The sequence below is a fragment of the Sebastes fasciatus genome, chromosome 8, assembly GCF_043250625.1.
Source record: "Sebastes fasciatus isolate fSebFas1 chromosome 8, fSebFas1.pri, whole genome shotgun sequence".
NCBI classification, from domain to species: Eukaryota; Metazoa; Chordata; class Actinopteri; order Perciformes; family Sebastidae; genus Sebastes; species Sebastes fasciatus.
This window is the reverse complement of record NC_133802.1, coordinates 23,315,052-23,339,126: the sequence shown is the minus strand read 5'-3', so window position 1 is coordinate 23,339,126 and position 24,075 is coordinate 23,315,052. Positions and strand designations below refer to the sequence as shown.

At 39.9% G+C, this 24,075-nt stretch overlaps 2 protein-coding genes across 14 annotated transcripts in view; both read left to right on the top strand.

Annotated features, from left to right (window-relative positions):
* Window positions 1-203: 203 nt before the first annotated feature.
* Window positions 204-6,888, top strand: fam3a (FAM3 metabolism regulating signaling molecule A). 3 transcript variants are annotated; one of them, XM_074644454.1, is made up of 10 exons: window positions 204-499; window positions 1,311-1,342; window positions 1,454-1,561; window positions 1,940-1,963; window positions 2,076-2,202; window positions 2,534-2,592; window positions 2,706-2,756; window positions 2,874-2,958; window positions 4,660-4,786; window positions 5,727-6,888. In XM_074644454.1, the coding sequence occupies exons 2-10, from the start codon at window positions 1,330-1,332 to the stop codon at window positions 5,823-5,825; spliced, it is 693 nt and encodes a 230-aa protein (XP_074500555.1). In that variant the 5' UTR covers window positions 204-499; window positions 1,311-1,329; the 3' UTR covers window positions 5,826-6,888. The 3 variants fall into 3 exon arrangements, with proteins under 3 accessions (XP_074500555.1, XP_074500556.1, XP_074500557.1); XM_074644455.1 differs by having other exon boundaries at window positions 217-499; window positions 5,736-6,888; XM_074644456.1 differs by having other exon boundaries at window positions 217-499; window positions 5,698-5,833.
* Window positions 6,889-9,164: 2,276 nt separating this feature from the next.
* Window positions 9,165-24,075, top strand: part of wnk3 (WNK lysine deficient protein kinase 3) — a 42,891-nt gene continuing 27,980 nt past the window's right edge. For 5 of the 11 annotated variants that reach the window (XM_074644433.1, XM_074644436.1, XM_074644438.1 and 2 more), the window contains exons 1-2: window positions 9,169-9,755; window positions 18,667-19,849. In XM_074644433.1, the coding sequence (XP_074500534.1) occupies window positions 19,127-19,849 (723 nt within the window). In that variant the 5' untranslated portion in view covers window positions 9,169-9,755; window positions 18,667-19,126. Of the gene's footprint in view, window positions 9,756-18,666; window positions 19,850-24,075 lie in introns of all 11 variants that reach the window. The other 6 variants (XR_012594979.1, XR_012594978.1, XM_074644437.1 and 3 more) reach the window with 4 other exon arrangements.

Genomic DNA, 24,075 nt, shown 5'->3' with positions numbered 1-24,075 from the left:
GAGGAGTGTGCACGAGGAGGAGTTGTGCTCGCGCGAGTTTTTTTTTCTCAATGTAAATATATATATATATTTTTTAAAAAGAGTGGTAGCTTTTCGTGGCAATATAAGGATCGGACGTTTGTGATTTATTCAACAATAAATACAATTTAAAAAAAAATAAAACAAAATTTTTTGGTCACGTGACGTCACTCTGCGCAGACTCCAATGGTGACGTACTATATCCGGAAGACAAGACTACATTGGGTTAACCCGCATATTTTTCTTCCATGTTTGTTAAAAGCGGACTAACAAGACTTGTGTAAATGGTCGATTGGGGGGAATTGACTTCTCGCTGAAGGCTGATTTACACCAGAGGAGCGTCAATGAGGAAACAGCGTAAGAAATAGTCTTAAAGTCACCAGGTGGAGAGAGCAACAGCTCGTCTTTACTGTTCAGTACCTTTACTTACTAGCAAAGGTGAAGAGAAGAAGGCACGCCTGAAGCTTTGGACACACAGTAGGTAAGAGCTGTCGTTTCTCAGTTTGTAAGTTCATATAAGTGATTGATTGTGTTGTCAAAGAGGATTATTTATGTGTTGTTGCCTCGTCTTTGCGATGGGTTCATGTCAAACGTCATCTCTGCTGAGCCATCTTGCATGGAAAGCTTTCTTTATTAAAGATGTCAAACTTTGAATGGAATGAACCCAAATTAAGTGTTATGATTTTATGGGTTAATTGTATTAATCACATGTAGAGTTTTGATAAAAGAATACCCACTCTTTTTCTTCAAGAACTCTTTAAAGTTGCTTAAAAACAAAACAGTAGGCCTATATAATCTGAAATTGTGTCATTACCTTTTGTGGAAACAAAAATAATTGCCTTTATTTTATTTTATTTTATTTTATTTGTTTATTTTGCCTCCTTTCGTTGCAATATAAGGAGGGAAAGTCGTGATTTCAAAAAACAAATATTACAAAAATAAAAACATTTATTTTTATTTAATCACCTTAATCACAAGTAGAGTTTTGATAAAAGAATACCCACTTTTTTCCTCCAAGAACTCTTTAAAGTTGCTTAAAAACAAAACAGTAGGCCTATACACAATGCAATTGTGCCATTGCCTTTTGTTGAAAGAAAAATAATTTAAACTGCCTTTATTTTATTGTATTTGTTTATTTTGCCTCCTTTACTATACTTGTCCTCTCTACTTTAAACATATTTCCATTGTACCTTTTATTTACACTGTTTAAAATTTCTTCCCTTCAAAACATATTTTAATTATCAAAGTTATGTACCTATTTTTCTTTTTCTTTTTTCAAATTCTCTGTGTAGGTCTATGCAACGGTGAATCATGAGATTAACAGGTTGGTTAAGGATTTTAGTACATTTTAGAACAGTACGCTCCAAGTGGGAACTTGTTGTCCCTCATGCTAATGTCATGTGTAGTGCCTGAACTGGTCCTGTTTTCTTGACAGGGCCCCTTAGAGCTGTGGCTGTGCTGCTGTTGGTGGGGCTCACCTGGCTGCTGGCAAACACCTTGTTTGGAGGGGAAAGTGGTTCATCTGTACGCCATTTCTTCACCGGTGAGAGAAGTAGCTTTTAAAATGATTAATTGATGGACAGAAAATTAGTTGAGAACAATTTATTAAAAAAAAAGGCCAACATTAAATGGTTCTAGCTGCTAAAATGTGAGGATTTGGGGAGTTGCTCTGTTGCCTGAAAATGTAGTATCGTTGGATTTTGTACTGTTGTCATCACCACAGGCTCTGGGCAAAGGTGATGAGCATTTTTCACTATTTTCTGAGATTGTAGTGACTAATTGATAAAGAAAATCATTGCTAGTAGCAACCCTAAAGACAAGTTATAAGCATTGACGCATGTGTGATAATAACATGATCAAGAAAAGCCTTTCTGATATGAGATTAGTTCATTTAAATGTGAACATTTTGTATTTTTTTCAGGTGCAAGTGAGAAACCAACACCTGGTAAGTAAAATAAACTGTATAATCTGCCAATTTTATGAGTATTCTTCCCGTCAAGCATGATCATGATACTTTGTGTCTTCATCACCATTTACTAATGTATCCTATATTTTAGCTGAAACGCGCCCTCGAAAGTATAAATGTGGACTTTCGGCTCCCTGTCCCCCAAAACATTTGGCTTTCCGCCTGGTGTCTGGTGCTGCCAACGTCATCGGACCCAAAATCTGCCTGGAGGACAAGATGTGAGATTCAGTGCTTATCTTTTCTGTACATCTTTGTATTTGTCTCCCCTCCGGTCCGTCTGTCTCTCTTTTTTTTTTTTTTGGTTTCACACTCTGTTCTTTTTTTTTCTTCTGTGCTGTCATAACCAGGCCTCCAAGCCTGTCTGGGGAGCTGAATGCAAGTATTCTTTCAGTCTGTCTGTCCCCCATTTCTTTGTTTTTGTCTGTAGTCTTGTTTCTTAATAGATTTGTTGCCAGGCAGTGTGTATAAGAGTGTAGAATAATGTGTTCAATACAAGGAAGTGTTCTCCTTCAGCTCGTGTTTCAACCCTTTTGTCTTTCTGTCTCACAGGTTAGTGAGCAGTGTGAAGAACAATGTTGGCAGAGGCCTGAACATAGCTTTGGTGAATGGTAAGAGACCCCTCCTCCACCTTTTTTCTTTTAATCTTACTGTGAAGCATTAATATTTTAAGCTGCTGTTAACTGTGTTATTATAACATCTGACTGGTGTTTCTTTACTCCAGGGGTGACAGGAGAGCTAATGGACACAAAGAACTTTGATACGTGGGCAGGAGGTAATGCAAACCAGACACTAATGTATAATATATGTTTCACATCTGGTACATATGGCTCAGCACCAGCATGCTACAAAACCACAGTTAATGGCTCATCTGACGTTCGTTCTTTCTCAGATATTTCGGACCTGTTGAAGTATCTCCGGCCGCTCCATGAAGGAACTCTGGTGTTTGTGGCTTCCTTTGATGATGCAGCTACAAAGTAAGAATCCATGATGTGCGATCAGTTCCAGTCCAACACCCCCATAGATATAAAACAGTATACATATATATGAAACTGTTTTATATCCATGAAAACCCCTCTCTTTTCTCCTTAGATCCACCGCAAAGCAATTTTCACAGATAAATTGTCGGCTGAAGCTTAAGGATATTTCATGTTAGAACTTGGAAAATGTTTTGTAGAGTAAAATAATCACGTGGAACTGCTACAGAGAATAGAATTTGTATAGCTTTACAACAGCAGAACCAATGTCCAACCAGTTTTTTAAAAAAAACAACTGATGCCTATCAGTTCAACTTTACAGTCAAATTCATCATTATACACTCCACTTGTATAAAAATAATAAATTAATGAATTTATTCAAACATCTTCAAAAACTCACATAATAAAGAATATAGCATTAAAGTGCAGAACAATTGGCCACGACTTAGAGTAGGTATACCAGCCATCAGTTAATAATGCCACATTAGGAGTCACTTGCTTAAAGGGTAACTTTGGTATTTTTCAACCTGCACTCTATTTTCCCACGTTTTTGTGTCTAACTGACTAATAGGGACAATTATTATTATTATTTTTATTTTTTTTTAATTGGTCCTATGTTGAGTAAGAGCGCTATAGATGGCTTGTGGGCTGCAATATGGTGCTATTGGGGCAAGCTGGTACCGTCATTTAAGTCCCCCTAAAATGTGCAACAACATTATGGAAAGAGTCTCGCTCAAGGAGAAGTCTCGTTGTGAAATCTGGCGAGGTGACGTGTTGCCACAAGACAATGGTGGAATAGTGGAATACATCCATGGTGGAAACGTTTGTTGTGTTGGAGAATAGAAAGCTTGGCTTAGTGTTATCTAAAAGATTTTCAATGTCATGGCTGAATATTTGGATAATTTCGACAACGTGTAAGAGGCCTTTTAATTTGATGGCCGCTTGTATTTATTTGAGCCAGAGTATATGAATATTCAGATTTCACAAAGAGACTTCTCCCTGAGCGGGACTTGGACACAATAACAAACAGACCAGATCAAGCGAAACGTAAGAAAAATGTTTTATTTCTCTGTAGGGTCCTTTCTATAATGTTGTCAGACACTTATAATAACAATCTGAACCGTCAGTGGCAAAAACAATCCCTCAATACTGGACCAATTTCAGAAATTGTTTCCTTCATCAGTCACTTAGACACAAAAACATGGGAAAATAAGAAGAAGTTAGAAGAAGAAGTTACCCTTTAACAAAGTGCTACAAAAATAATGTGCAAATTTGCATTTTGGATGCTGTGAAAGAGCAAAAGCTTCAGTTGTCACTGAAGGAGGTGAGCAGAGCAGTCAAAATGCCCCGTGGGTAATGATGATGGGCCCTCGTGGTGTCATAGGGAATCAAGATTTTATTTTTAATATTGCATTTAAATCTGGTGGATGATTCGTCTGTTATTGATGCCTTTCGGTGTAGCAAAATGAGCATGATAAATCCCTCCGTTACCCTCAAAAGGCCTTGTGGCTAACAAACACTTCAGGGTTGTAAGTGACTCTGAGACCGTGTTAAAGCCCAGCAGGAGCCCACTGAGAAATGGAACTGGCCTGCATTTAATTTCAATAAACTTTAACAGAGGTTATTTTAACTCGTAAGCCTCTTATTCAGCAGAACAGCCAACCCACTTAATAAATATTAATCCTCATTTCCGGTTGACAGGCTGAACGACGAGTCTCGACGGCTGTTTGAGGAGCTCGGGAGCACGGCAGTGAAGGAGCTGGCCTTCAGAGACAGCTGGGTGTTTGTTGGAGCCAAGGGCATCGAGAATAAGAGTCCCTTTGAGCAGGTATGTTACTATCAATGCTGAACAGAGGCTGAAAGGATACAAATCAACGGCTCCTTTGATGTGATGCTGATTTGCCTACAGTTAACTGCTTATAGATGTCATAAAAAATAAGTCCTCCATGTGTCATCGTTTAAAGTACAATACACAATGACTCACCAGTTAATATCATAAAGATTAGTAATTTCACATACTGTTTTAGCGTACTGAATTCCATTTCAGTATGGAATTTCGTACGCAACCATACACTACAACAGGAAATAAACTTGGGTAACATTTGGAATATTTTAGGTTTACAACTGTGAAATGTATCGCAATAGACTAAATCAAACATATTGCTATATTAAATAGCCATCCCACCTCTAAATGTGACAACACATGACGAATGGGAATGCTTCCAGACTTGTACACCTGTTTATATTTGCAGTTACATGGTAATGTATGCAGTTAAAAACAGGCTTTTGTGCAAACAAACAGTGACAGTTGGTGAATCCCATCCTGATCCCAGTCTGTTTTGTTGACACTGGGACTGTGCATTGACAAGAATCTGGCGATACGATACGTATCACGATACAGGGGTTACGACTCAATATATTGTGATACTCTAAGCAAGGCAATATATTGTGAATTTTTAAAAAACAAATTTTTGGAAAGCTGTCATAGTATAAAGAACACACCACCATATGCATCAAATCTGAGTTAAGAAAATGCATTTGTATTTATCACAATCCCTGTAACATCGAACATTCGAGCACTACTTTGAGAGGGCACATCTCTTTGCAAATGAAACAAAGTATCGACTGAGTTAATCTTTGCATGTAAACTCTTAATTAAAAATCAATACAATGTTTTTGAGATTCAATATAGTCTCACAAAATATAATATTGTGATACTCAATATTTTTTTGACATCAGTTCTTTTGACCCATGGTCATTCCCATTAGCGCATGAAGAACAGTAAGAGCAGCAACAAGTATGAAGGTTGGCCTGAGTCTCTGGAGATGGATGGCTGTATTCCTCTGCGGCCACCCCTGGAAGGATAATACCGCCTGGTACTCCCTCACATACTGGAGTGGCAGCAGCGGATCCAAATAAACGCTAAAAAATCCAGAACGGCTGAATGACTGAAAACCACCCAAGATCTGGGTATTTCATTTCCCCTCTCGTGGCAGAGGCATGAGTTGACTGCAAAGATTGCTGGGACTTGATTATATTTAAAATTGCTGGAACTTATAGAGGATTTGTGCATTAAGCTTTGTGAGACACTTTTGAGCCGAGATAATGTTGTAGGAACAAGGAAAATGTTTGTTACGAGAAACTTGAGAGGCCAAATGTTTGATGACCAAAGTGTAACAGCGACTAGTGAATGAATGCAGCTGGAGTAGGTCTTCCAAAGCCATTGTAGGAAACGGACATATTTCCTCTCTGCTAGCCTGTCTGTCTGTCTGGTGTCACGACATTTGATCTTCAGCAGGCAGAAGAAACACATAACCGGAAACCTAATCCACGTCAGCATAAGAAAATCAAGTGAGGTACACTAGTAGTTTAAATGTCCTACTAAGCAACGGGTATGTGGGCAGATTTTATATTTAAATCCGTTAATATATTTTCATCCTGTGATACATATTTCAGTGATAATGTTATGCCTAGCGTTAGCTGCCATTGTTTCCTTAGAACTTGATGCACTGCAGTTATTGCTTGCCACGTGTTTACAGATTTCTTCAGACAAACTTGGCCTAGGTCATTTTCCTCTGATATAACTATTTATTTTAATACTTCATTAGGAGACACAACAGATTCATAATGTGGGTTAATCATGATGCCGCCCGCCCGTAGTTTTAATGAAGCATCTTCCAAGTGTGTGTTTTGTTTAAACATAAATGTGTGATTGTGTATGTTGTTTTTTTAAATAATGTTTAATGTTTATCCTAACAATGAAGGAAATGTATAGAAATAAAAATATTATTTTACATGTATGTAAGTCAATTTTAGCTGCCTTTGTCTGAATTATATTATCTCTAAGTGTAGAGATTTTTCTACAAAGCATCACAGTCTGTCTTTATATTGTGACTATAATGCTGATGAATAAAATTGTATGAATATTTATTCTGTTTGTTTTTTTTCTCCTTTGGGTCCTGAGTGGTCTTGAATTAACTGATATACTTAAAGAAATTCACCAGAGGGCGACAAAAGTCTCTCTGGGGTTACTAGGTTCATTCTGCTCAAGGCATTTGTTTCACTAAGCAGCAGATGCCGTGATGGTGATAATAAACCCCGCAGACTGGATATAGAACAGTTCAGGTTTGAAGGTTAATTCAGTGACAACACAAAATTATACCACACCTTAAATCTGTAGGCTGTAACATAATAACATTAAAACACCATCAATTTCATTGTTCCTTTGGGATGTGCTATGGAGCCTTCACGTGTCGTTAGAAAAATCGTAATTTCGAGCTGTAGCCTATATTTACTGATGAGTTCATTGTTCTCAAGGACTGTGGGTTATGTGACGTTCAAAGGGAGGGGCACGAGCATTATCGAGGTAGAATAATGATGTACTTTAACACTAATATTATATATTTACTCATTTTTAGCTCTCTTTGTCACAATTAACGTTTAAGATAATGTTCACACATTATTTCACTCTTGGGAATTTAAGAGTCACAGCATAAAAACTAAATTATTTGCACATTATGAGCATTTAATACAAATAGAGGTACTGAATAGTCTCTTTTGTCCAAAAAGGGTAATATTTTATTTAACAGACTCCACATGTCTCACAAGAAAAAACACAAAACAAATGTAAAAACTAAGATAAAAAAAAATACAGTGAACATATAGTCATATACAAATCCATACCCCTATATATCCATACATAAAGCCTACTTACACATACTCACCAGCGGTGGAAAGTAACCTAATACACTGACACAAGTAATGTACTCAAGTAAAAATCTTGAGGTACTTTACTTGAGTATTTCTATTCCACTTTACACTTATACTGCTCTACATTTCAGAGCGTAATTATTGTACTTTTTCCACTTCCTTTTAATATGACTAGCTTAGACAATATGATGCAATGTTACAGAATAAAATACAGTATATAAAATATTTAAAATAGAATAGAATAACACGTACAGGGTTAATGTTCTGCATTGAATACTTCTTTAGATTTGAAATGCAGGGCTTTTATTTGTACCAGAGTATTTTTTACATTGTTGTACTTTGACTTTGACACAGTAGCAATTAGTGGTGGAAGAAGTACTCAGATTTTTTGCTTAAATAAAAGTAGCAATATTACAGTGTAAAAATACTCAGTTGCAAGTAAAAGTCCTATATTCAAAATAATTACTTTATTTACTTAAGTAAAAGTACAAAAGTATTAGCATCAAACTTTACTTAAAGTACCAAAAGTAGAGTTTGTAAAAGTATTCATTATGCAGAAATGCCCATTTCAGCATCATATTACTAGATTATAATTAGTGATGCAGTTATGTATTCATCAATTAAATGTTGGTAAATTAACATTCTATTTATTTGTATTATTTGTATTATATTTAAATTTACTGTTTTTGTTTTATTTAATATGGTTTCCTTTTTAAAAAAAATATATTTACGAAATTATTAGTTGATTTATACTTTATATTATTGATCTGCAAATGAATTAAAGCTGTCAAATAAATGTATAAATATAGTGGAGTAAAAAATCACATTTCCCACTGACATGTAGTGGAGTGGAAGTACGTAAGTGTCATAAGTAAAGGACCGAAAAAATGGTTTTATTTATGTACAGTACTTGAGTAGATGTACCTACATAGAAAATCAGTTGAATGCTCTTTAGGGTTTTTTCGTTTTGTTTTTTTATTGTGTTATAAAGTGATTACAAAACAAGTGAAGACATATATAATAAATACCAAAATATATTATACAGAGAAAGAAAAATAACAAAGTACAAAAACAAAACAAAACAAAAACAACACAGGGGGATAAAAGCAGGTTGAAGAATGTGTGTGTGTGTGTGTGTCTCTATGTGTTTGTGTACGTGTTTGTGTACGTGTGTGTGTGTGTGATTTGGATAATGAGTGTGTGTGTGTGTGTGTGTGTGTGTGTGTGTGTGTGTGTGATGTGGATAACGTGTGTGTGTGTGTGTGTGAAGTGGATAATGACATTGAATGAGGCTAGATGGTCATATATGACATAATATCTACTCTTAAACACATATACTGTACACACTGTACTGTACTGCTCTTTAGGGTTTAACGACTCTACTGTACCGAACACTGAATCTTACAACGAGCATTTGAACGCAGCATTAAAGCCACGAAACAAGCCGTTGAATATAAACCTCGGCAGCACCGCCATCTTGCGGCGGAGGGATCTAACTGGTCGGGTTTGATGATGATGATGAGGAGGGAGCCTCTGTGTGGCAAGTGAGAACAGGCAGCGCTCAGCACACTACACACACGCGAACCTGCCTGCTTGAAGAAGGCCGTTTTGGAGAGTCGTTGCGTTGTAAATGATGTACATAAGTTAATGATATTAGTACATACATGAATGGCCGGCCGCACAACTTGGAGCCGTTAAACCTGAGCAGCGAGTGTGAAGACGAGTAAAAGCCCAACGGCTCAACATCGTCTGGATTGGAGCACCAAGTGCAGCAGCCTTGTCTCGCTCTCTCTCTGTCTCTCTCACGCGGACCGGAGGAGAGGCTCGACGACTCTCCGGTGGGGGTTTTATTTTCGTATAAAATGTAAAAGAGAGGATTTTTATTTTTTTTCTAAAGCCTTTTTTTTTTGATTATGTATTTTTTCAGTGGGTGTACAAATAATTTTGTAGGTAGAAGTGTAAATAACGTTACAGGAATAATAAGAAATCCAGCTAACTGGTAGCTAACTGTTAGCTAACTGGGCAGTTTGTGTTTTTTAAAATAAAGATACTAAAGCTGGACTGACGAGCTACTATGATGCATTCAGGTGAGTTGTTTATATATTTTTAATACAAATAGTACTGTTTATTTCTGTTTACTATGTGCACCCCATAGTGAAACCTTATTGTTCAGTCTGTTTAAGCACTCCCAGATAGCTTATTAGGTATTTATCCTCTCATAATGCTTCTGAATTAAATCATGCAGTCAGTGTAAAAAAAAAACACTCCAGTCAAGTGCAAACCTGCAGGCACACTGACTGACTGACTGACAGGCCCTCACACATTCAGCATTTTAGCACATGATTTGAATGATTTGCATTGGGACAAGGAGGTTTTTGTGATTTAAGATAATATATAAGATAAGATATTCCTTTATTAATCCTGCATGCAGTGGGGAAATTTGCAGTGTACAGCAGCAAAGGGGATAGTGCAAAAATACAACATGCATCAGCTAACACAGTAAAAAAAAAATAGCTAAACTAAAGTGTAACAAAATATGAACCATTTAAATAGAAGGAAGTATAAAAATAGGATCAGTATATACAGTATTGACAATAAACAGACTATTAAGAAAATGACTTATGGTGGTGGTGTCTCAGTCACTATTATGCTGTTGTCTTGTACGATGACTGTACTTTGTGTCTCTCAGCGTTTCTAAAGTCAGCTGAGCTCCCAGCTAGCCAATAGATGCACTTCATGGGTGCTTGCACATCCAGGATATCTCTGTGTCGTTTTATGCTGTAGCCTATAAATAACATACATTCATTGCTTCACTACTACATCACCAGTCGCATCATGCAATTTTCACAATATGTGTGTTAAAAAAATAAAATCATCTTAAAATGTTACCTACTGTATGTGTATCTACAGTAGTAGAAATACATGAATTATTATTGGTATCCATAAATTATGTATAACATCAAGCATCCCTCCTCCACTCCTCATGTATTTATATTTTATTGATATATATATATAGAAAAACATTGAATGTGTTAGTAAGGATGCACCGATACCTGATGCATATCGGTCAGATACTGACTCAAATAGCTGGATGGGATATCGGTGACAATGGGGCCGATCTATTAAATTAAATGCTATGTTTATATACTATATACATTATAAAATGGAATTTTAATTCCTGTTTAAGTTTTTTACCAATTTGTTGCTGCATTAAAAAGGTTTACACTTGAATTGTAATTGATGTAAATAATTCCTGTTAATTTTGAAGATTTTTTTTACCAAGTTGCTGGTGTACGATTTATTATTTTAAAAATAAATAACAATTCAGTTTTTTCAAAGGTAGGTTTACAAAGTTAGGAAAGCAATGCTTAAGTCAAGCCTGATGTTGCGTTACACAAAAAAGAAGTGAGGCATAGCTCATTAATTAAACACTGGTATCGTATCGGTACTCTGTATCGGCCGATATCCAAAGCCCAGTTATCGGTATTGGGACAGAAAAAAGTCGGATCGGTGCATCCCTAGTCTCACTAAACATTCGGGATGATGCTTCCTCTCCTAAAGTGTGCTGACAGCTGCTTAATACTGTAATCAACAAATCATCCATAAAAGTTCAGAGACCATTTACAGGAGGCTCAGTTGATGATATGAGCTCCAGCAGTAGTAAGCTTCTTTAGTAATGTAATCCTGATTCATCATTGGCTGATTAAGGAGCCTCTCTCTCACCTGGATTAGAGGAATCCTCTGGTATGGGATGGTTGTGCTCGCTGAGGGGAATGAAAGCGAACAAAAAGGGGGGTTAGATAACACATATTCTCTCTGTCTCTCTCCCTCGCTGAACAGTGCTCTGTGTGTGCTACCTACACTCCCGCTCTCCCATGCTTGACCTGGATTGGACAAAAGTCCCTGTTGTGTTTTCTGCCTTGAGTTTCCCTAATGGGAAGAGAACAATCATTGTGTGTTTGATTCTAGTGCACAGCATTAGATTCATCAGATTTCAAAACGCAGCCGTCTATAGACGGAAGACGCACAGGGAAGCAACATGTGCTGAACCATCTTGTGTAGGAGGAGTAGTTTTAATTGCATTATCTTTTCTTGTACATTTGCACATACACTGCTCTTAAATTAAGTGCTTTTTTGTGGGTGTTTTTCAAGATCTGTTCATTAAGACATTAGCTCGTGGGTTCAAATTGTAGTGTTCCCTTGCTTGTCCTGAACATTGTAATTAATTGTGCCTCATGCATAATCAGTCTGAGCCTGGCAGCCTCCTGTTTTTCAATGCGACAGCAGCACAGACAGAGTCAGCTCTTTGAAGGTTTAGACTACACCTGCCTCTTACAGTGATGTGTCCCAGTGTGACTTTATGACAGAAGCCATGCCTGTTAGAGGTGGCCTCGCTGAACAAACATGGTCTTTGTTTTTACCTGCCGTTGTGGTCAACAGCTGAGCAGCAGAGTTCAGATGTAGAGCTGTGATCTTCAGAGCAGTTGCTGCTTGACACAGAGCCCATTCATATTTTGGCATGCAGTAGCTCTCAGACCTTGAGCTGCCTCTGCCTCGTCTCCCCACATCACTCAGCCTCCATCACCTCTTTAAATCTCTGTGGGACTCATACTGAACTGGAAAAAGACTGGATAGATTCAAGTGTTGATTAATTATGCGTTGAACAGTTATTGTTACATGCAGCTGTTGGTTTGGATTTGATGTACACAACATGACTGAGGGGTCTTCAACACATTACTTTTCATATTTCTGTCATTTCCCAGTCTTCATGACTCCATGTCTGATATAACAAAGCTCACTCAGTCTAGTATTCAACAAAGGGATAATATGCAAACTATTGTAGCTGGCAGTTGATGAAGGAACCTTTTTGCTGATAATACACTTGTGGTCTCATAACTTTACACCTGACAATACATGTGTATTAACTGATACTTAAAATAACTTGTGATTAGTCATTTCAACTAGGAAAAGTTATAATTTTAAACTTTTTAAACTTAGAAAATAAAATAAAAAACACAGCGAACACCCTGCTCTCCCTCCCTCTGCACCCAGTCTCGCTGTGACACTGGACATACCTTCGGAAACTATTCCTATGCTAATGTAATCACCTCATGTTTTCGACCTTTTCCAACCACTAAAAGCATTCCTCCTCTCCTCTCCTCTCCTCCACCTCTCCTCCACCTCTCCTCCACCTCTCCTCTCCTCTCCTCTCCTCTCCTCTCCTCTCCTCTCCTCTCCTCTCCTCTCCTCTCCTCTCCTCTCCTCTCCTCTCCTCTCCTCTCCACAACTGTAGCTGCTTTTGTCCGTGCAAAAATTTAGCTATAGTCACTGCTTTCATTCACACAAACATTGGCACATATTTTATCAGGCAAAATCCCCCCCCAGCCCCCTTTTTGTCTGTGTCACCCCCCTCTCTTTATCTCTCTCTTGTTCTCTTTCACTCACACATTTTTCCCACCCCTTCGACTAGCCGCCCCCCTCGCTCCATCCCTCCTTCCCTCTCTCTCTCTGTTTGAAACTCTGCTGTCCGCCTGCTCCCACCAACTACAATCCCTTCCTGTCCCCCTCGCCACTTTTTATTCACTCTTTTCATCTACACGTCCCCCTCGATTGCAAAAACGGTGCTGTCTGTGTGCAGACACAGAGTCCCCTGGCTCTTCCTTTGTCTGTCTGCCTAATTTTCCAGCAGCAGTTCGGTTCCAGGGGATTAATGTGTGTATCCCCCTGAAAAAAGTGCAGGACGCAGATAGGATTGCATTGTATTTATTGTGTGTTTTAAGTTACAGATTGTGCAGGACATGTGAGACTTCTGTGTGTGCACTTTTGTTTGTCTTTGTGCATTAGAGGGTGTAAGTTTTTTTTGCTTCTCCTTGTGTAAAAACTGAGCACAGACAACAAAAAAGTTTCTGGCAAAAACAAACATGGCCTTCAGCAAGTTTTGAGAATAGAATAGAATAGAAATCACATCTCTGGCAGTCATAATAAAGCAAAAGGTGTCACAATGATTTGCACATTTGAGAAACGACAAGGCAGCTGCAGGTGTTCTCCCCATGCAGGAGCCTCACAGAAGCCTGGAGGGCATGCAGCGCGCAGCACGTCAGATGTTCAGTTCTCATGTCCTCCCAGCACTGCTAGAAAAATGAACACAAAATGATTTCTGACGTGTGAACTTGATGAACGCTAACACGCTGGAGTCATTTTGCTGCCGAAGAGAGATGTCACCGTTTCAGCTGCGACGTCGGTTTTGTTATCTTCAACTTTGGATTAACCACGTTTGCCCACATTGCTTGGTCATTTTCCTGGTGTCAGGAAATTCCTCTCAGCATTCTTTCATTGAAATGGGACATGTGGTTTGGGTGTGAGAGAGGGTTTGCTTTTGATGTGTGTTTTTGTCTGTGTATAAAAGATAGAAAGAGTGTGAGAGGGACAGAGAGAGAAAGAAAAAGTGAAACAGAAAGTTTGTTCTAGCCTGCTGGTGTGCGTCTGATATCTGTATCTGTGTGTGTGTGTGTGTGTTTGTGTGTGTAGACTGGGCGGGTGTGAGAGACAGTGATGGGGTTGAACGTGTCTGATGTACTGTGATAACTCTGTCCGGTATGTGGCTTTCATGGGAACTCCTTGCCCTAGGGACATAGGCGAATAAGCTTCTGTTTAAAGGGCAACTTCCCTCTCTTTATCGCCTGTTGTTTTTCCCCCTTTATGTTCCCCACATCCTGTTAGCCTTTACCTTTTTAGATGCACTGTACACTACAGTATGACCCTACTGGGGTGCTGAAATTAGTTTTGATAATTGATCATTTAATTAATTGTTTAATCATTTAATGACACATTCGCTGGCTCCATCCTCTCAAGTGTAAGGATTTACTGCTTTTCTTTTTTTAAATTGAATATCTTTAGCTGTTGATTTGATAAAAAACAAAAAAACGCTATTTGAATATATCACCCTGAACACAGGCAGGTCTCAACAATAACTTATTTTTTTACTTAAAGTGGCTGCCAGGCTAGCAACTAGGCATCAGCTTTTGGTTGACGAAACTGAAAATGTGGTTGCTATTTTTAGTCACCTTATATTTGTATTAATTAAGATACTGTGCAGTTATATGTCAGCTTATAATAATGAAAATGTGACATAAAAGAAGCTTGATTACTGTAACTGAACAAAATCATTTTAAGTCCGTGTTTTATCTGGTACTTTTTTTTTAAACATTTCATCAGTTAAAGGTGCTAAACTCGAAATTCAGAGCATTAATATAGCAGCAAACAACTATTTGCTATGTAAAGATATAGTGGAGTAATGTCTACCTGAGCAGAGAATGAAGTTGCTGCTATAGTTGTAATCCAAGCTTCTCCTTGCTTTGTTTACACAGCCGGTCCGGCCGTGTGTGCCTTTAGTGCATGTTCATGTATGTGATTGTGCCCTACTGGCTAGCTACGGCCGCTGGTCTTCACTGCTCTCTTACTGCGTTTAGGGTTGATACTGCTGTCCCGACTGACGGTGTCGTCACAGAAGCATAGCACCCACCCTCCAATTCCCCCCAGGTAAACGCTGTTAGCTCTGTCAGCACTTTAGCTGTTGTTTGCATTGTTTAACGCTGTTAGCACGGTTAGCTGCGAGCCAAGGCTTACCATCACCATGTTGAGAGTTGTTGAGAGGCAATAGAAATGCTCCCAATCCCGTATTTAGTACCTTTAACATAGCAGCAAACAACTATTTGCTATGTAAAGATATAGTAGAGTAACGCCATCCTGAGCAGAGAATGAAGTCGCTATCCCTTTTTGTGTTGTTAGCATCGTTAGCTGCTAGCCGCCGGCTTAACCGTCGCCATGTTGAGAGCCGTGCGGAGACTATCCCTCAATCATAGATACTGTATGCTCTAAAATTTTAATTTAGTACCATAAACATGTCCACCCTGAATTACTGGTATGATACATTTTTGTGTCAATATTATATTTACTGGATTTTCCACTGTAATAATGCAGTACCTCGGGTTTTCAGGTATTTAGGTCTCTGGTTTAGCCAAAAACAGACACTCACATTGATTTGTAATTGGTTTGTTTCAGAAAAGCACCCATATAACAATACATATAACTTTTGCAATTTGAAATACCATACAGTATAAAGTGATAGGCAATTATATCATATGGTTCAACGATTTCATAATAAAGTTGCTATATGGTATCAGGCGTAGAGTGTGCTGCGGGAAGAGACTTGCTTAAGTACAGTCTGTCTCTTAAAGAGCATGTCTACATTTCGGGAATGTTGCTGGACTGGAATTCTTCAGGAGCCTCTTAGCAGTTGGTCTAATATCAGCCCATTGTGTTTTAAATTTGACTGACAGCCACGAGCATTGCTTGTCAGACTCATTTGCTTTGAGCCTGGAGAGACAACAGACTTGACAAGAGTGTTAATGGCCGCCTTATAAAAGAGATAAAAGCTGCTGTGAGCCGCTAGACGAGGCCCCAATAGTCACGGTGGGCTTCTTTGCTCATTAAAATTGAAGAAAAAAGTCTGGACTTGTTGCTGTGACTTTAACTGAGCCTGTCAGTAAAGACGAGGGGCCAGGATAGAAATGTGTGGTCGTTGTGGATAGCTTCATACCTAAGAGTGCTGTAACCCAAGCCATGGCAGCGGCCCTTGAAAGTCCCGCGTGGTCAGTTGTAAACTAATATGCAAAGTGAGTTAATACCCTGACCCAGACCGCACTTTTTGCTTTCCATTGACTGCACCATTACAACCCCAGGACAGCCACATTCCTTCAGTTGCAGCTTGTGTTGTTGGTATGCATTAGCACACTCTCTTTCTTTAAGTTCAGCTGCTTAATCATGAATGGTGACTTTTATTGCATCTGTAATTGGTAGACCAACCCTGTCTATTAGATATTGGCTCCAGAGTGACTTCAGCCTGTCAGGTGTCTTAATGAAAAAAGCCACAAGACATCATCGGTTGCCAGAGGGCAGAGGAGATATAATACCTAGGGACAGATGGAGAGTGATAGAGGAGAAGTCTAAATTAAAATGTCATCAGAAAGATGCCCACTAGTGTGCGCACAGACTCACACACAAACCCAAACAGTGAACGAGCATTGCAGGGATATTTCCATGTCACTATAAAACTGTCTATTATCACCCTGCCTGAATGGTTGACTGGGTATGCACTGAGTCGGCTGATGATAATCACAATCATAGTTGTGTATATTTATGAGCGCTTTGTTGCAGATGTGTTTTAGTCACTCCAGTTTGACAATCCCTATGAATTATTCACACTCAGCCGGCCCATAGTTCATCATCCATATTTAATGGTTGGGATCGCCTACTCCTAACGGCAGCTTTCTGTTGACTAATGGAGCCGGCATTGAACACTACTTAAGTCACAAGACGCTGATAAACGTGCACTTAATGATTGATGAAGCCATGATGTGTAATTCTTGACCAGGCTAGCTGGATATTCTTTGAGGACTCTTTGGTTTAAATGTCAAAGTTTAGCCCATAACAAAGATGAAGCCTTTCTTTGGCAGATTAAATGGTTTCTCTCCTATATGTTTTTTTGGGGATATTCTTACCATATACGGTTACAAGCTGGGCCACCAGAGCTCACTACTGAGTTTGAATTAGCATAGCATTACTTAGCTTGGGTCACTTTGGCAAGCGGCTGTGGAAAAAGACCATTTACAGACATTTGTCCTGTCTAAAGTTTTACCCTGTATCTGATTACTGGAAACATTCACTCCAATTATGGAGATCTTCAAATCTATTCACATTAGGTTTTCTTTATGTTTGCAGCATTTTGCTATGGTGTGAGCTTAATTGCTAAAAATGCATTAGCAGAAGTTTTACAGGCAATCAACACTTCACATTCTCAGGGGAAATTACAGTACTCCCTGCAAGTGGTTGGCTTTACAAGAAAGAACTGTTGAATCAGAGTCACAACTTTTGTTCAACATTAAATATCCAATCCTATCTTTTATGCCCTGTTCAGACCTGGTCTTAACATGCGTCCTCCGTGATCGGATCACAAGTGGACAACCAGAGCACGCACTCAAGATGCATTGAGGACGCATTGAGATCTGATAGCTCAGACCACATTCAGAGGTGGTCTGGGCCACATATGTCCACATTCTTTTAGCAGCGTGTACGCGAATGTGTCCTGGGCCACATTAGGGACCACCTACTCAAGTACCTGCTTCACAGCATGGAAACGGCCTCTGTGCTTTACTGTATTCTGTCAATACAACAGTATTTTATTAAAATATATCTTATCTATAGGCTACATATCTACAGACTATCAGACTAGGCACGCAAGGTGCATTATTATCATACTGTCGGAGATGTGTCAGTGTTTTTTGTTCTGGTGCTTTGCACGGAGCTGACACCCGCGCGCCCACTCGCTCTCATCCCCGGCTCTGAAGCTCTGTACGCCGCTGTTGTCTGGCAAAGGAAGCATTTTTTACGGCATGGAGGTCCCCGGGGACAACCGGTACAATAACCTTCTATTTTGATGTTAATAAAAATATACCCAAATTCACAAATATGTAGGATATTACTACACATAGGATTTCACAATGCCTGCTGTATTAGCCATGTGTTTACTACGTGTTTAATTGCATATAGAGCGGGGAAGTGAGATCCAATCTCAAGTGGTCATTGGAGACGCATGTGGAGACGCATTCTAATGCCAGGTGTAAATATATGTACTTACTGCTGTCCACCTCTGTTCGGATCACTCAGGACGCATGTTAATGCCAGGTTTGAACAGGGCCTGACAGTCCATTTCCTTACAAAAGTGCTGTGAGAATTTTCTGTGAGGTAACTACTTCTTTGATGTTGGTCTGTTTTGTCCTTCTAAAGTAAAGAGGACCCTCCGACTTTCCTATTTAAACGTGTCTCATCAAATACAAACAGTAACCCACTTCGTCTTAAGAGAGTTAATATGGCAACAACATCACAATAATTCCCCTCATTGTCTGAATATTAATGCAGTGTTTTGTTTTTGTCTTGCAGGGTTTACTTGAAGATATTCACTCAACAGTTTGAAAGAAAAACACAGCCGGTTTCCCAGCAGGCTTGAAAAAAACTCCTGGTTTAGTGTGTGTTTCTAAGAGCTGGGAGACGTGTGGTTTACTTTGATTAACACTGCACCTAGGTGGATGTAAAAAAAATGTAGGACATGGTGAGGAGGAAAGTGAGGACAGAAACTATTCTCTAACAGCTGTGGTGTGACCATCCTGTGCTACTGTAAAGCATCTAATAAAAGGAGGAAGCGAGGCAGAGAGTGGAGGAAAAGTTTGACCAAGGACGGCCTTCAGTCACCTGCAGCACTGGAAGAACAGCCCGACAGACTAGAAAGGGTGAGTGGGTGACCACAGAAAGAGAGAGAGACGGGGACTGACAGAGGAGCAAAGGTTTGGAGGAGGAGGAGGAGGAGGAGGAGGTCGAAGAGGAGTGGGAAAGGCCATTCCCCATGGCTACTGACCCTGGAGAGCCCACAGGCACCGAGGACTCCTTGGAGAAACCTGATGGACAGAGGGAGGAGGACACGGAGCAGGAGGGCAGGGCCGACCCACAGAGGGAGAGGACGCAGAGCACCCCCTCGGACTTCCCCTCCTCCCAGACTCAGGAGAGGAAAGCAACAGGAGGAGACGATGGAGGAATCCGAGGAGGAGGAGGAGGGGAAGCCAGACAGGAGGGTGAGGAGAACCCAGTCACGCCGATTTCATTCTCCACGCCCTCCTTACCAGTCGACACTGGCCAGAAACGACTGAGGAGGGAGAAGCGCTTCTTCAGGAAGAGTGTGGAGATTTGTGAGCAGGACGATGAGGTGGTGGTGCCCCCAGAGGCGCCTCATAGTGCCCCCCACCTGGAGCTGCGCTCCTCAGACACAGTCTTCACCAGCGGTGCCCAGCAGCAAGGGGCTGCTTCATCCTGTGCTGCCATAGGCCAGGACCCATCTTGCCCCAGCTCCAGCCAGGAGCCCGGCAAGGATGCACCTTCCTCCGCAACCACCCAGAAGGGGAAGGAGAGGGACCGTGAGCTGGAGGAGGAGGCGGAGATGAAGGCTGTGGGCACCTCTCCTGGAGGCAGGTTCCTCAAGTTTGACATTGAACTGGGCAGAGGAGCCTTCAAGACTGTGTATAAAGGCCTGGACACAGAGACCTGGGTGGAGGTGGCTTGGTGTGAACTTCAGGTAAGACCAACTATTCTCTTTTCTTTTCACACCATGATGCCAAACATTCCAAATATATAAATTCTGCATTAGTGGGCACAATCAGAGATGAAATAAACCCAAAATAATCAATGCACAATTCAGAATGCGTACACAAATACTTAATGTCAACAAATAATAATTCCAATTAGTGTGCTTAAGAGAGATGTTGCTCTTTTGAAGTGAATAGAATTAGATGTGTCTAAGGAGCTCTTCCTCCTGGAATCTGGGAATCTCAGCACGTCGTCTGCTTGCTATTCATACTGCGAGACTGCAGTTCAGTGGAGACAGAGGTGAAAAGGAGGAGCATCGCTTGTAGTTAAGTGACAGCACACTGTGAAACTGGAGGCTTTGCCTTTTCTGGGACTGTTATGAATAATAGAATCTTGGGCTGTCAGCGCTCCTTCTTGTTGTGATAGGGTATTATTAACAGCATTTTGGCCTTAATAATAATAATTCATTCATGACACTTGAGGTAAATATTAATTTTAGGGTTTGCATTAATGTGTTCTAGGTGTAAATCAGGAAAGGGACTCCTCACAGCTCCTGATAAAAAAACATCTTGAGAGTGCATGTTCATTCTGCCTTGGTACTTACTGGAAATTGCTTTTTGAAGAAGCTAATTTTGTCACTAATCAAGCAGTCATAGTGTATCACAAGATTTAGAGTGAGAAGTTAATGTTCTTATTATAAAATGTATAGTCAAAATGATGTTGCTAATTAGGCTAGTTTTAACATGACCTGGTATAAGGAGCTGCAGGAATGAGTTCTAAAACCCAGGAATGAGTTAGAATTTCAGCACTTCAGGTTCCCCCGTCTGGAAGTCAATGGGTTTTTAGTTAGATACCTGAAAGGTCTGTGGTTATAACAAGCATAAGAGATTTTAAAGTTTTGTTTTACGATATAATATCGATCAGCAAATATCCCACTCGTGAATTTTGAAGCTTTTATATGTCTTAAAAAAGGCAGTTGATAACCAGTGGCTAAATGAGACTACTAAACGTCATCATGTCAACTCGTCTGCCTTTACAGCCTCGTTGTTTAGACTTGTGCTCATGAGATTTGTAGTTTGTTTATAGCCTAACGTTAGCTTTTTACTTCTGCCGATTGCATTCACATTTCAAAAATCATCAAAGTTCTGTTCATTTGTGGAGATTATCTTACGCAACATCACATATAAGTATCATAAACGTTTGTTTGCCACAGAGCTTATTTTTTGCAATAATCCAAAACCCAATGGAACAATCGAGGGAACCAGTGCGATTCTAACTTCCGGGTTGGCCTACAACAATACGTCATCCCTGCACCACTCTATAGCTGAGGCTACAGTACTACTCTCACAGCCTACTCTTGTCTATTGTGTAATACAATGAGGTCTGAAATGGAAATTGTCATGTGAAAGGGAAGCTTTGAATGGGATGCATTTTGTGAACACAAAGCAAATAGGAGCATTGTAGCAAATTTACAGCAAACATTACTATAAGAAACTCTTTGTCATGCTTTGACATTACAGTGGGAGGAAAATAATGAAAATGTTAAGTGTCTATAATACCAGAGCACGGTCAAAGTCGTTACATACTGTTAGCCAACCAGATTTATTGTGCAGAGAAGTAATGGGATACATTGTTAGACAGTGTGAATTCAACATGTGGTGGGAGACAGACTTGTGGAGGAGAGAAGAAATGCATCCCTCTGACTCTTGGCCCCACAATACAGAGCAGTGTTATGGTAAGCCATCTGATTTGACTGTTGGCTTTGTGTGAGAAAAGTCAGTCATGTGTTTGGTTTGGAGCTAATTCCAAAACAAGAGCCTTGACTAATCCTTGAGATCAAGCTCTGTCTGTTGGACTGGCAAACAGCAGGCATGCGTCAATCACCTTTTCTGGTTTTACTCCAGCACCTAGTGAATCAGTTTCACATCAGCAGTTATGGCTCTGCTGCTTGGTGGGTTTATCATACTGCCACATCTCCTGAGCAGGCCTGCTTAAATACAAGATGTGTCCTTTTTTTTTTTCAAGAGATCTGCTCAGCTTGCAAAGGTAGTCTGTTTCACCTTAAATGATGACATTATCATTCATATATTTTGCCTCCAGACAGCATTCTTTCATGACACCAACAAAGGCACCGCTCTGTATTTTTGCCTTGTCTCAGAGGAATGTGAGCAAATCTGAGTTGGTAAACCATTTTTTTTTTCAAAATGAAAAGACAGTAGGCTTAAGCTGATTTACGCACCCATATTGAGTCTGCAATCCAATTTTGTCTCCACAGTTGCATTGGGTCAAAGTAAATCTCATGGAGAACAACTAGTTTTTACTGGGTTTTTTTTTGTTTATTACGCATGAGGACATTAGCAGCTACATCAGTGAGAAATTACTGAGACAATTAGAAACACTCTATGCATATTTTACTGCCTAATTAAAATGTATATTATAAACAGATAGGAGGACAGCCTTTTAGAGAAAATAGACTGAGATTTGGACACACAGAGCAACAGGGAGGAGAATAAAGCAGAGTGTGAGAAAGAAAAGAGGTGATGGTGAGTGGGAGAGATGGAGAGAAAGAGAGAGAGAGGGGGGACGACTAGCCAAGCAGAGGATTACTATGGCATCCCTCCCAGAGAGCAGTCGTGTAGCTAACGCTAAGTTACCACATGCAGGGTGACACACACACGCACACACACACACACACGCACACACACACACACACACACACACACACACAGGCAGTGGCCTATAGATTGATCCACATTCAGGGCAACATTCTCAGGTCACATGATCTGTCCTATTTATCCCACATTTCCAAAGTTTGTACACAGCTTCAATGCAAAGTGGCATCAGAGGGGACAATAGTGATCAGAATAGTAATGATTAGATGTGATCGGCTTGCTGTGTTAATAATGATAGACTTGCCGTAAGCATTAATTTGTCCAGCTGGTGTTGGACGCAAAGATGAGCAATCTTCAATAACACAGTACAGTGTGGATGTATCCCAATTAAGGATGATAATAAACAACAATATTACTGTCTAAATTTGTATCAAAATGTATTCATTTTGATAAAAGACAAAAAATTATATTATGGTTTGGTATTAAGCCTACAAGTTGGCTCAATTCTTCACACTTAAATTCTGAAATTCAAACAAGTCAATTCCAATTAAAAGCACAGGTCCCAGGAATCAAACATGCACAGACTTGCAGTGTTCAATAGTAACGTTTTTTATCACTTGCCCGTGGAAATCTACTTGCCAGAAGTAAATAAAATGTCTTGCACCTATACAAATTGTTTTATTTATTAGCAGTTATCAAATAACAACAAAGACCAAAGTTAATGGTCATGTTTAATCTTTATTTAAGTAAATTAATCTGGAGTTTCGCCCACATCCTCTTCACACCACCCAACTGAACTGATAATTGAAATGCTCGCTTGCCCTTCAGCTCATAAACTTTACTACTATAAACTTTTGTCTTTACCCACCGCCATTTTCTCACGGGTGAGAAACGGTATTGCACATGTGCAGCTCTTAACAGAGATGAGAAGGAAGCCAAATGGCCATCATCAGCTCCAGAAAAAAGTGATTTTGAACAGCCTGTACTTGATGCACTATTTAATGCCATCTCCACTATCCTGTGAGACTGCAGCCTGGGAGCACCTAGCTCCTCTCCTCCTGTGTCCACAAAGAGCGGGAAGCCAGGGGATTATCTGTCCAAATGCAGTTTGAAAGAGTGTGTAATTAAAGTTCACAGTGCGGACACCATCGCTCTTCTTTCCTCTCTCTTTCCCTGGGAATTCCACACCTAAAAGGGCAGAGCTATATATCTCCCTGGCTACTGTTTCAGTCGTATATTTTACCGTCCGTGCCCCTACGTGGATGTGTTTGTTTGTGTTTTGTCCATGTATTATGTGTGCAAGCTGTTGCTCTCTGTCAGTCTGTGTCAACATATGCCACTGTATGTGTCTGCCTGTCACCCTCTCTCTCTCTCTCTTCCTCTCTCACCCTCCCTCCATCACTTTTTGTCTGTGTGAGTGAGCATGCAGAGTGATCCAGGGAGTTAATTACAGTGGGTGCCTGTAAGGCTGGAACAAAAACCCTGCACAGACAGCATAACTCGGGCGGCAGAAACCAGACTGGTTCAACCCAGCCATCCCAGACTGGTCCAGCTCAGCTCAGCTCAGCTCAGCCACACTCACAGAACTGCAAACACTAGAGCA